The 13082-nt window shown below is 43.8% G+C and overlaps 1 protein-coding gene across 2 annotated transcripts; it reads right to left on the bottom strand.

Moving 5' to 3' along the window:
* Positions 1–7282: 7282 nt before the first annotated feature.
* LYSMD1 (LysM domain containing 1) lies at positions 7283–12990 on the bottom strand. Of its 2 annotated transcripts, XM_063440151.1 has the most exons (4): positions 12811–12990; positions 12476–12702; positions 10421–10749; positions 7283–8558 (listed from the first exon to the last, which is right to left on the bottom strand). In XM_063440151.1, exons 2-4 carry the CDS (start codon positions 12644–12646, stop codon positions 8384–8386), a joined length of 675 nt encoding a protein of 224 aa, XP_063296221.1. In that variant the 5' UTR covers positions 12647–12702; positions 12811–12990; the 3' UTR covers positions 7283–8383. The 2 variants fall into 2 exon arrangements, with proteins under 2 accessions (XP_063296221.1, XP_063296222.1); XM_063440152.1 differs by having other exon boundaries at positions 10424–10749; positions 12476–12990.
* Between the last annotated feature and the right edge of the window lie 92 nt (positions 12991–13082).

Raw genomic sequence — 13082 nt, 5'->3', positions numbered from 1 at the left:
GGGGGGGGGGGGGGGGGGGAGAGGAACTCCTGGCCTATTAAGAAATTAGAAGGTCACATCAGTTTCCAGTACTACTTAAGAAAAAAAAAAAATATATAAGATCAGTTTTACATTTCTAAATGTTCTGGTTATCTGACACTGGAGCTATGAACCATGTTGTGTTCACATTTTAACTGCTCAGCACAATTCCTGCAGATTGGCATAAACATTATATTAAAATGCTCTGTGGACCTTGTACGTCTGGCCAATCAAAGGTTTTTTGTTTGTTTGTTTGTATCTGTTTTGTTCAAAATGTTGAGAAAGACGTTGCCAAGATTTACTTCCCTTTATGATGAAATGCATATTTTATTTTGATGTAAGATTGTGTGTAGTTGCAGGACATCCTGTAATATTTAGCTTCAGGCAGTAATGTAAAATGTATGTAATTTTCATGCTATCTTAAAAGATACATGTAGTTTCCAAACGTCCTGGGATGTGCATGTACTTTCAGACTGCTCTGTACGATACATGTAGTTTTAGCCTGTTTTCTAACACATATACTTACAGATTGTTTGATGTATGTAGTTTTATAACATCATATAGGATACAAGCTATCCAGTAACATCCGTGTAGTTTCAGACTGTCCTGTAAGATACATTTGGTTTCAGAACATCTTCTAAGATGCATGCAGTTTCAGGCTGTCCTGTAAGATACATGCAGTTTCAGGCTGTCCTGTAAGATACATGCAGATTCAGGCTGCCCTGTAAGATACATGCGGTTTCAGACTGTCCTGTAAGATATATGCAGTTTCAGGCTGCCCTGTAAGATACATGCAGTTTCACCCTGTCCTGTAAGATACATGCAGTTTCAGGCTGTCCTGTAAGATACATGCAGTTTCAGGCTGTCCTGTAAGATACATGCAGTTTCACCCTGTCCTGTAAGATACATACAGTTTCACCCTGTCCTGTAAGATGCATGCAGTTTCAGGCTGTCCTGTAAGATACATGCAGTTTCACCCTGTCCTGTAAGATACATGCAGTTTCACCCTGTCCTGTAAGATACATGCAGTTTCACCCTGTCCTGTAAGATACATGCAGTTTTACCCTGTCCTGTAAGATACATGCAGTTTTAGGCTGTCCTGTAAGATACATGCAGTTTCAGGCTGTCCTGTAAGAGACATGCAGTTTCACGCTGTCCTGTAAGATACATGCAGTTTCACCCTGTCCTGTAAGATGCATGCAGTTTCACCCTGTCCTGTAAGATGCATGCAGTTTCACCCTGTCCTGTAAGATGCATGCAGTTTCATTTGGTTTCTGGCTGTCCTGTATGATGTGTAGTTCCAATATATCCAGGGTGTATTGTGATAAGACACTGTGTGTCTCCATTACACCTCTTATGTATAGTTTTTTCTGTCAATGACTCTCTGTAATGTGTATTAACAATGAATCTGAATAATAGATTCACCATAACAACATTGAACCTGTGTGCCTTTGCTTTTAGTAAGACCAAAGGTAAATAAATGTACCGTGAGTTATGTCTACCTGTATTAATGGTTTCTTTAAAAGAGCTGTATTTTTTTATTTTTTTATTATTGTTATTGTTCTATATTACTACATATATACTTACCACACGTTTTATGATCTGTGGCAGCATACATGACAAAAAGGACACTACAGATTAATAATAATAAATGGGAAAATAAAAAGCTATAAAGAAATACAAAACATATCTCCCCGTTGGTGTATGTGGGTTCTCGACAAGGCCGAACGAAGTACGGGCAAATTGGTCATGGACCGAGGGCCCGACGCTTTTGGGGGTCCGTCCGTGGTACAGTAAATTAATGGCTTAGCTGGAGAGTGCAACAAGCTCCCCAGCCAGCCTGCTCATTGTAAGGGGCCCGCACAGCTTCCACGGGCCCCTGTTGCTAAAGATGTTCTCCCCTTGGTCGACCGCGCTATAGTAACTGGCAGCAGAGGCTTCGCACATTGAGACACAGCTACCTACCCAAAGACCCAGTATGCTGCCTCTCTAGCGGTGCATGCGGTATTTGGCTGGAAAAGATAAACTGACAGAGGTTCCAGGAGCAGAGTCTCTGCCGGCAGACTGCCTGCAACATTGATCATAGAGCTCCGCGCAGCTTGTTCTGCAGGAAGTGACATCATGTTTCAGAGTGCAGAGCGAGCTGTGCGGAGCTTCTCGATCAGTGTTACAGGCAGAAATCTTTAGGCCACTCGCATGCTGAGGAGGAGGTTGGGTTGCATACACCCACCAGGAATGCAGACAAACTTATTCTCTCACCGAACCACCAGGAGGTACAAGGATTCCCTGTCCAAACGTAATGCTCAGGGAGAGGGGAATACTTTTGAAAATAAAAATTCTTATTAAAAATGTTTTTAACTGTATAAGCTCCCCCACTACTGCCCCATCACAGCTTCAATCCACTCTTTACCCACCAAAGCCCATGTTGTCTCTACACCCCCAACCCTACATTCACTACAGCCCATATACCCCATACCGCTATACCCCCTAAACCTCCTATACCCCAAATACCCACTACAGCCCATATACCCCTTACACCTCCTATACCCCCTACACCCACTACAGCCCCTATACCCCTAAACCTCCTATACCCCAAATACCCACTACAGCCCATATACCCCTTACACCTCCTATACCCCCTACACCCACTACAGCCCCTATACCCCTAAACCTCCTATACCCCAAATACCCACTACAGCCCATATACCCCCTACACCCACTACAACCCCTATACCCCATATACCCACTATAGCCCATATACCCCCTACAGCCCCTATACCCCCTACACCCACTATACCCCCTACACCCACTACAGCCCCTATACCCCTACTCGCACTACAGCCCCGATACCCCATACACCGACTACAGCCCCTATACCCCCTACACCCAGGGCCGCCATCAGGGTCCCTGTATTCGCTATATTCGCTATATATAGGTGCAGCCGCGGGCCCCCCGGCTCCCTGTATTTGCAGAGGGTACGCGAGATGTGCGGCGGTTAGAGCATTTCCATGGCAACGCTCCGCGCGGCGCGCACACCACATCTCGCGGGAGTGAGAGCGAGGAAATGCTGTAAAGTACACTTGCAGTACGCTGTGCCCCCTCTGCAAATACAGGGAGCCGGGGGGGGGGGGGGGGGGGCACTGCATCCACTACACTGACACACACACTGCATCCACTACACTGACACACACACTGCATCCACTACACTGACACACACACACTGCATCCACTACACTGACACACACACTGCATCCACTACACTGACACACACACACTGCATCCACTACACTGACACACACACTGCATCCACTACACTGACACACACTGCATCCACTACACTGACACACACTGCATCCACTACACTGACACACACTGCATCCACAACACTGACACACACTGCATCCACAACACTAACACACACACACTGCATCCACGACACTAACACACACTCTGCATTCACAACACTAACACACACACTGCATTCACTACACTGACACACACACACACTGCATTCACTACACTAACACACACAAACTGCATCCACAACACTAACACACTGCATCCACAACACTAACACACACTTTGCATTCACTACACACACACTGCATTCACTACACTGACACACACACTGCATCCACAACACTAACACACTGCATCCACAACACTAACACACACACTGCATCCACAACGCATCCACTACACTGACACACACACTGCATCCACAACACTAACACACACACTGCATCCACAACACTAACACACACTCTGCATTCACTACACTGACACACACACTGCATTCACTACACTGACACACACACTGCATCCACAACACTAACACACTCTGCATTCACTACACTGACACACACTCTGCATCCACAACACTAACCCACACTCTGCATTCATTACAATAACACACACTGCATTAATTAAACTAACACACACACTGCATTAATTAAACTGACACACACACTGTATTCACTACACTGACACACACTCTGCATTCATTACACTGACACACTCTGCATTCATTACACTGACACACACACACTGCATTCATTGCACTAACACACACACTGCATTCATTACACTGACACACACACTGCATTCATTACACTGACACACACACTGCATTCATTGCACTGGCACACACACTGCGTTCATTACACTAACACACGCGGGGCGGGGGGCAGACCTTGTGCTTTGGACCTCTGGTGGTGGCCCTGCCTACACCCCCTACACCGACTACAGCCCCCTACACCCACTACAGCCACCTACACCCTATACCCCCTACACCCACTACAGCCCCTACACCCACTACAGCCCCTATTCCCCCTACGTCCACTACAGCCCCTGTACCCGCTACAGCCCATATACCCCCTACACCCACTACAGCCCCGTACACCCACTACAGCCCCTATTCCCACTACAGCCCTTATACTCCCTGACCTCATACAAACATTGCCATGATACAAATACAAATACTTACATACTGGCATGCTACACAAATACACTTAAATACTATTTAAAAAACAGACATGTATTTAAATACACTCTTAATCCACATATGCTGACACTACACACAGTCATACATATATTCACTTACACCAGGACTCACAGTGAATATACACATAGAACTAAACATTCACTTTATATGCACATACAATCAAATACATGGTACATCTATACCAGCGTGTATATAGGTCTGCAGGAGGCCCGGGTCCTAATTGTTCCCGGGGGTCCAGGCCACTGTCATTCCATCCCTGTGTCTATACCTTGAGCAGTTGGGTTACTGGACACTTTCTGTGTGTTTATTCCCATTCGCTTATTAAACGGGCAAAGTAATGACAGAGTCCCATATTGTGCCATCAGTTCTACTATTGATCAGACTGATCATTTCTCTAGATTCAGAAAGTTCTATGGAATAGGAATCCGGTCTGCCCTCCGTCTTTGTTGACTGTGATTTCCAGAGAAATTGAAAGATACAATGGAATCTCATCTATGTTATACATTACATTTGAAATTCCCATTGAATTCTCCCTTTAGTGAGGGTTATACACTAATGTGAGAATTGCCAGGAATTGAAAGTGAAATATAAGGCCTATGTAGCTGATCTATAAACGTTCTCTAAGTCAGCTTTGCTTCTAGATAGGCTACTCTTGCCTTAGAGGAACACTATAGTGTCATGAATATAAACGTGTATTTCGGACACTATAGTAGTTAAATAACTATTTAGATAAACGACCCTCTCTCTTTACATTAAACAATGGGATTTTACTAACCTTTTAGTGCTGCAAGAACGCCTCCATGGCTGAGATCATTAATTTTGATGATCTCGGCCAATCATTGCATCTCTATGAGGAACATTCAGCACCTCCATGTAGAGGGAGGAGACAATGAATGCCAGACTAGGGAGCACCTCCGGTGGCCGTCTGAGTGACTGTCACTAGAAGTGTTACTAGGCAGCAATGTAAACACTTTCTGGTGTCTATAGGGTCCCTTTAAATATGAAATTCACTTCTCCCTTTAGTGAACAACCCTGCTATGTTATTGATATTAATAACAGAGTCTCGTTTAACACTCAGCAAAACAAGAGCTGCAGCTCTCTACAAACCACAATTCCCATGATCCATCACCAGGTGGCTCCAGTTAATCAACAACTATTGAGCTCCCAGTAAGATGGATCATTTCTAGGTAAGTCATGGGGTAGCACGACCTCTGTTTATGGAGGTAGCTTATTACTTTGGATGATACAAATGTACATGGAGAACTATATCCTGCTTCTCTGGTGATTTGCAATTTAAAGGGCGGAACCAGAGCCAAATCTTGGTAGGGGCACTGGTAGTGGGCTGCAGTAGAGATGTAGGGTGCTGTAGTGGAGGGTTAGGGGGGCTGTAGTATACCGCACTGCACTGACGTCACCGGCGCTAAGCAGAGCAGGTAGTGGCGGAACTATAGGGAGAGGGCCCGGGTGCCAGAAATTATTTTGCACACCCAGCACAAGAGTGGCCAAAAGATTAAATCCCATCTGTTGTAAATATCCCATGATGCATTGCCAGCTGGGGATCTATCATTTGCTCATTCTAGCAGGGTTCGCTGTTGCAAAGCAGTGGTGTGCATGTGTAGTGCGTTTGAATGCTGGGGTGTGTTTGTATGTAGTGTTGGCACTTGATAGTGGGAGTGTATTTGTATGCAGTGTTTCTGTTTGACTGCTGGAATGTATGCTTATATACAAATATGCAGACACACAAGGTGACACAGATACAAACACTGGCACACACATAATTGCATACACAAATTTCAATTTACATGCAGGGGGGTGACTTCCTGGGGTTGGCTGCCGCTGATGGGGGTTTGAGGCTCTCTGTCATCATTGCTCCCTCCTCCCTCTCTGTGTTACCCCAGCCCCCATAGTCTCACATATTAAAGTGGCCAGGTCGTCGCAGCCAAAGGGCCGCAGCATCCGACCGAGCCCCTGATGAGACCTCTCTATCTGTCTGTACTACCCTGTGTATGGGCTTCCCTAGGAGCCCCCAACACCTGCAGGTTCCCACCAGCAGCATGGCCACAGCATTATTTTCGGGGAAGGGAGGTTTCCCCTACCCCAGATCCGCCTCTGTTAGACCCAACTTGTGTGTAAATTCAACTGCTGCTCCTAGATTTTCACTTTCATATTGTGCTAAATAGTTTATCCTCCCTAGAGAATCAAATGTGGTTTATATATTTATACAATCTGATAGCAAACCGAGAGAATAATTGTTTTAATCAAACTGCTGCTACATTTTAAATTTTGAGCAGATTAAACAATCTGCTTCACATGTTAAAATGTCTGCCCACCAATCCCATCACCTGCCGCTGGGAACAATTCCCCAATTTAAACAAGGGCCGGCGTGGCTCTGGTTTATTGTAGAGTTTGCACATTCCTGATAGCGCCACATGTTGACATGTCTTTGTTAAAAGCTGGCTAATACATCTATTCTATGTTGTTTGGACTCTTGGCCCTGTTAGATATTATGGAACATTAATATTTAACAGTCTCTGCTGTTTTGGGAAACTAACACAGAGTTGTGAACGCTGCACTAAACGAGTCTTGACGACAATGGCATGGATTTGCAAGCAAAAGCTTCCTTTGGGTGCCATGTTGATGAGGCGTTTTCGGTCACGCAAACTGCACCTATAACGCATCCAACACCTGCTGCTCATCCACACGGTGTCATCATTAATCCACCCATATCACCCATCGAATATAAAATGAACACACACGTGGTTGATTTAATTTATACATTTAATATACTGCCGTTCCACAAGATTTCACAACAGCAGTGCAAGTATGTCAAGTATTTGCAGGGTCTCCCTGCGTTAAATACATACTTACAAGGCCTTTCTCAGTGCACATAGAACCTAAGAAAATGTTTGTCTTTGTAATATCAGCATATTCCCCTACACACAGCACACATTCCTATTCAGACACAAGCCCTGAACCAGAAGCACTAAATGGTTACCCTTTAATGCACAGACACGCTCTCCACCCCCTCTCCCAGCACAGTCTTAAAACAAGGCCAAGGCGCATACATGGTGCCGGTTACATGACTTCAAATAACCCCATAATATCAGTGGCTCTTAGACTGTTAACCTGATTTGCGTAACTCCAGGCAATATGGACTCTGCCACAGGAAAAGGCACAAGGATTGCCTATACTAGTTAGGCAGTTGCCCCTCTAAGTGCCAGGGTCCACGTCTACACTACTATAGTGACACACGATGCCCGAGGTTCATTGGGTCCTAACAAAGCCAATGTCTAGAGACAGTGATACGAGAAGGAACATCTTCTATTGCTCTATTTCACTTCAGTAGAAAGAAGACATTGTGAAGATTGGTGGTTGTGCTGAATCATTGAATTTGTTCTTTTATACTAAAAATGTAAGCTGTGAAAGAACTGGTCTCTTTGCCTAATTACGTAATTGTTAACATTGAAATCTCTTAGCTCCACCCTGTGGGTTCATGTGGTAACAAGTTCCTTAAAAACGAGATGGCTTCTGCTTTCACAATGAAAGCCCTAATTCCAAGAATTTCATTTTCTGTTTAAAAATGTCTGTTTTCAGACAATACCAAAGTAAATCCGTAAAAAAAAAAAAACCCCAAACTTTTTTGTAGAAAGAGAGAACATCATTTAACGTTGAAGGTCTTCTAAAGGAATGCGGTGGTTTGAGCAGTAGTTAAGAGTTCACGTAGCCAATTTGGTTGAATGCCTACAAAATAGGAGCAGAGGCACTGTACGAGGTAAAATTATCACTTTAACATTATTTGACGCCGTAAAAAGAAAGGAAACTGCAATAAGAAATATACAAGATCCAGGCAGAACACGGCGGTCAGAGTTTAAATATTTCATCCTCGTGGTCCTTTATGGTAGAGGCCCGTGTGGTTATGGTGAGAGGAACAGGTCCTAGTAAAGAACGTTGCTGAGTTTGTGGTGATGACTCTCTGGTGCGGTCAGGAGGTCTCTGGTAACTTTTGGCTTCTGCGGTCATGTTGTCATCTGGAATCCTAGAATGAACGAATGAATCCATTAATGTTTTATCATAACTTTAAGATCAACTTCCACCTTGTTTTAAACGCTATGATGTGCCAATCATATCATGCTTATCTTACACCATAAGCACAGTAGCTAACCTCACCACATCCTACACTGTCTCATAGCAATCTTTGTGCAACCGTAGTTCCTGAAAAAAGCATTTCACCGCGAGACAGGCCCTTGCGTTTTACTCATTTTTAATTAATATGCTGATTATGTTATCATGGCTACATTCTAGGAGATCTCCACTGAAGTAGATTAAGATTAATTAGAGTCTGTAATTTTCTGAAGAGTCACTTGTGGCTTTTGAGTGCACTCAGGAAATCTAGTGGAGAATAGAATTGCCCTTCATATGGCATGATATGCCGATAATTCAAATAGTTATAGAATCGAACACTGTCACTGGTCAGATCTACTGGCAGAATGTTCTCTTAATTAATTCATTGGTCCTCCATCCTGTGACACGTGATGCTGAAAAATTCTGTTCAAAATTTAAAGGGAATGTCTTATCCCCAAAACATGTGGACAAAAAAATAATAAAAAAAAATATATAAAACACTCCAAACAGATACAGCACTTCAGCTTGCTTTGTGTAGTGTCTCCTATTTGAATTTTATGAAAATGCCAATTACAATAGAAATTAGGACAATTTGCAAATGAACCTTGTTACACCTCCACGTATATCGATCGGTCAGTAAGTTCTGTTACTTCCTGATCTGGTTAGTGGACCTAAACTCAAGAGGCAGCCAGTTGCTATAGCACCTACCTTGCAAAGTATTCTCATTGAGCTGCATTGGGAAGTCTGTGATTGGACAGTCACAGAAAGCCTGTGCTGGGGAGGAAGGGGAGGGCTTGCAGTAGCTGTACATACCTTAATCTGCAGCTATTGCAATCCAAATTTTAAAATACTTCCAGAGAAAACATGCAAAACAAATTGCATGCATAATTTCTATGGATTTAATGGAGTGTTGCTTAAAGGGACTCTCCAGTGTCAGGAAAACAATCAGTTTTCCTGGCACAGCAGGTTCCCTCTCCCTCCCACCCCCAATCCCCGTTTGCTGAGGCAGCGACGATGTCCCTCGGCAGTGGTTTCGGGTCCGGCCACGCTCCTCCACGTCAGCCGGCCGGGGAGACTCATTACGCCTGCCGGTGGGGGAGACATAATGTGCATGCGCGGCTATGTCGCGCACGCGCATTATACCTCCCCATAGGAAAGCATTGAAATTGCTTTCAATGCTTTCCTATGGGGATTTTAGCGACGCAGGAGGTCCTCACATAGCGTGAGGACATCCAGCGACGCTATAGCACAAATCTGTGCTAGCTAGAAACCCGGAAGTGCCCTCTAGTGGCTGTCTAGTAGACATCCACTAGAGGAGGAGTTAACCCTGCAAGGTAATTATTGCAGTTTATGAAAACTGCAATAATTACACTTGCAGGGTTAGGAGTAGTGGGAGTTGGCACCCAGACCACTCCAATGGGCAGAAGTGGTCTGGGTGCCTGGAGTGTCCCTTTAACAAACTGTCCTGAAGATATGCCCATGATATTTTAGTACAATAACACTTTTCTCTTGTTTCTGTGAGTCTCCCTGCATTAATTTTCCCTCGATCTCAATGGTGACTGTGAGCTCAACACAGGAAGATCCTGGACATCTGAATACAAGGCTGGCAAACATAGAGAGAAGTGAGAAAAATGAACAGTACAAGGGCAAGTGGTTACATGAAATGTCCACCTGTGATTATTTTTAGATGTCAGATATGAAATATATGGATATATCTATCTATATGATGAATGCACTGCAAAGGTAACTCATTATTCCTATTCATCTTATACTCACAACGTTTCCACCTCTTTGAGCTTTTTCACAGCTGCTCTCTTAGACACACGGATTTTGGTGTCCAAGTTGTTCATAAAGTCACTAGCTGATATCTCATTCCTGGTCCCTGCATGGGATTTATTCTCCTGTCGCTTGCTCCTGTCCTTCCCCGATTTTTGAGTCTGACTTGAAGATGGCCTCTCGGAGCTTGAACCGTCTCCTGACTCTTCTGGAGACTCCAGTCCATTGGACAACTCACCCTGTTCAACCAGCACAGGGATGTACAGATATTTCTTGAGGAATATAGACTCATTTGTGTACAATCTGTTGGCTCGTTTTATTTGTTCCATCTGTGGACAAAACACTGGTATGAAATTAAATCAATTGTGCTCTATATAGTCTGTAGAAAATGTACAAGTGTAATATTCAGGCTGTTTACAATAATTTCCCTGATAAAAGGCCCATTTGTTTGTGTTTACTGAGTGAGTCAGTCTGTCTGAAAAGGGGAAGAGGAATTGGGCTTGATGTCTAACTGTAACTGAGGGTGGTAATGACTGTTTGCTACCATGGTACTTTAATTTATCAAATCATTTGCATCGGTTTGCAAAATATCAAATGTGGTGTCTCTGTGAACTACAAGGGGAACTACATTGTGTCTGCTGCATTGAGAAGTGTCTGTGAATTGCATGGATTGTGTCTGAGCTGTATTGCGTGGAGTGTGTCTGTGGATTGAGTAGAGTGTGTCTGAGCTGCATCCAGTGGAGTGTGTCTATGAATTGCGTTGAGTGTGTCTGAATTGCGTAGAGTGTGTATATGTGAATTGCGTGGAGTTTGTATCTGTGAATTGCGTAGAGTGTGTATCTGTGAATTGCGTAGAGTGTGTATCTGTGAATTGCGTAGAGTGTGTATCTGTGAATTGCGTAGAGTGTGTCTGAATTGCGTGGAGTGTGTATCTGTGAATTGCGTGGAGTTTGTATCTGTGAATTGCGTAGAGTGTGTATCTGTGAATTGCGTGGAGTTTGTATCTGTGAATTGCGTAGAGTGTGTATCTGTGAATTGCGTTGAGTGTGTCTGAATTGCGTGGAGTGTGTATCTGTGAATTGCGTGGAGTGTGTATCTGTGAATTGCGTGGAGTGTGTCTGAATTGCGTGGAGTGTGTATCTGTGAATTGCGTGGAGTGTGTATCTGTGAATTGCGTGGAGTTTGTATCTGTAAATTGCGTGGAGTTTGTATCTGTAAATTGCGTAGAGTGTGTATCTGTGAATTGCGTAGAGTGTGTATCTGTGAATTGCGTAGAGTGTGTATCTGTGAATTGAGTAGAGTGTGTATCTGTGAATTGAGTAGAGTGTGTATCTGTGAATTGAGTAGAGTGTGTATCTGTGAATTGAGTAGAGAAATGCTGATGCAAATTTAAACAATTGCCATGGAAACGTTTAAATGACCTTATGTTGCTGATTTCTCCAGACAATCTATTTCTGTTTAAAATATATGCAATACTGCCTTCTGAATTTATGCGCTGTGATACTAGTTTGCTAAAACATAGCTTGTGATCAATGTCCAACTGTGTGAAGTACTGTATAGAAATAAAAATCATGTGATCACTTGTTAAATATTTCAAGTGCGGATTCTATACAAATAAATTTATGTCACGCCAGTGCTGCGAATTTCTGCATGAGGGAGAGTTTAAAGTAAATTTCAATTAAGGCACCTCATCTATTTTAAAGGGGGCGTTCATGACTCCCCCTCTATTCTTCTTCTTCAACGTAAACATGTTTCGTTTTATGCTTTCATTAATTTATTTATTTTTAATCAGTACGCCAGGAATATCTAACATTTGATGGATGACAATTCACATAATTTGGTGTCGGATATTATGCTCTCACACCATAGTGATAGGTCTGTCCACCAATTGGTGTGTCAGCGACAGGCAGGTGAGGCGGACTATGGATATTGGGGCTAGTAAAATTCTTTAAGCTTGGAGGCTACAAGAGCTGCCTGTTCCATTTAGGATAAGGGAGATTGATATATGAACATTAAATTGCTAGCTCTTGGGGACAGTGTTTTGTTGTAACTCACAGTGACGCCGTATTTCAACGCCAAGCCTTGTAACGTGTCGCCCGGTTGAACCTGATGCTCCAACTTTCTTACTCTCGCCGGCGAGTACGATGACTGGACCAGGCTACCGTAAGAGCGTGTACACGAGCCGCGCAGGAGCCCAGAGTCGCCTTGTTTGTGGGTTGACGACATGGCGTTCAATGTCGGCTGCTCTCACAAGCGAGCGGTCCCCAAAAAGGAGGTGTTTTCTGTAAATTCACAATGGGATGCTTTCAGTCGCTGTCACATGCTGCTTCCTGTATCTAGGGAAATTAAATTAGGCTGAAAAAAAAGAAAAACAGAGAAAATGAAGTTACCCTCATGGATCACATGCTCTGGGGTTCAATGGAGGGGCTGCCAGTGCAGAGTCAGGCTCAGGCTAGTTTAATTTCTCTGTATAATGTCAGCTATAGCTGGGCAGCTCAGTAAATAACTGGCCCTGATCAATGCATGTTCAAAATGTCAATAACCCAGCCAACAGCAGCTGGCCAGGGCTGTCTGCCGCAAAGCCTCTATGAACTTGTAGTCCTAAGGGTTGGGCTATACAGAGCTGACCTGGCAGCAGAACTGCATCTCCCGGCATGCAACC

The sequence above is a fragment of the Pelobates fuscus genome, chromosome 13 (genome assembly GCF_036172605.1).
Source record: "Pelobates fuscus isolate aPelFus1 chromosome 13, aPelFus1.pri, whole genome shotgun sequence".
NCBI classification, from domain to species: domain Eukaryota; kingdom Metazoa; phylum Chordata; class Amphibia; order Anura; family Pelobatidae; genus Pelobates; species Pelobates fuscus.
Note: the sequence above shows the minus strand (reverse complement) of the source record. Positions and strands in the feature narration are given on the sequence as shown.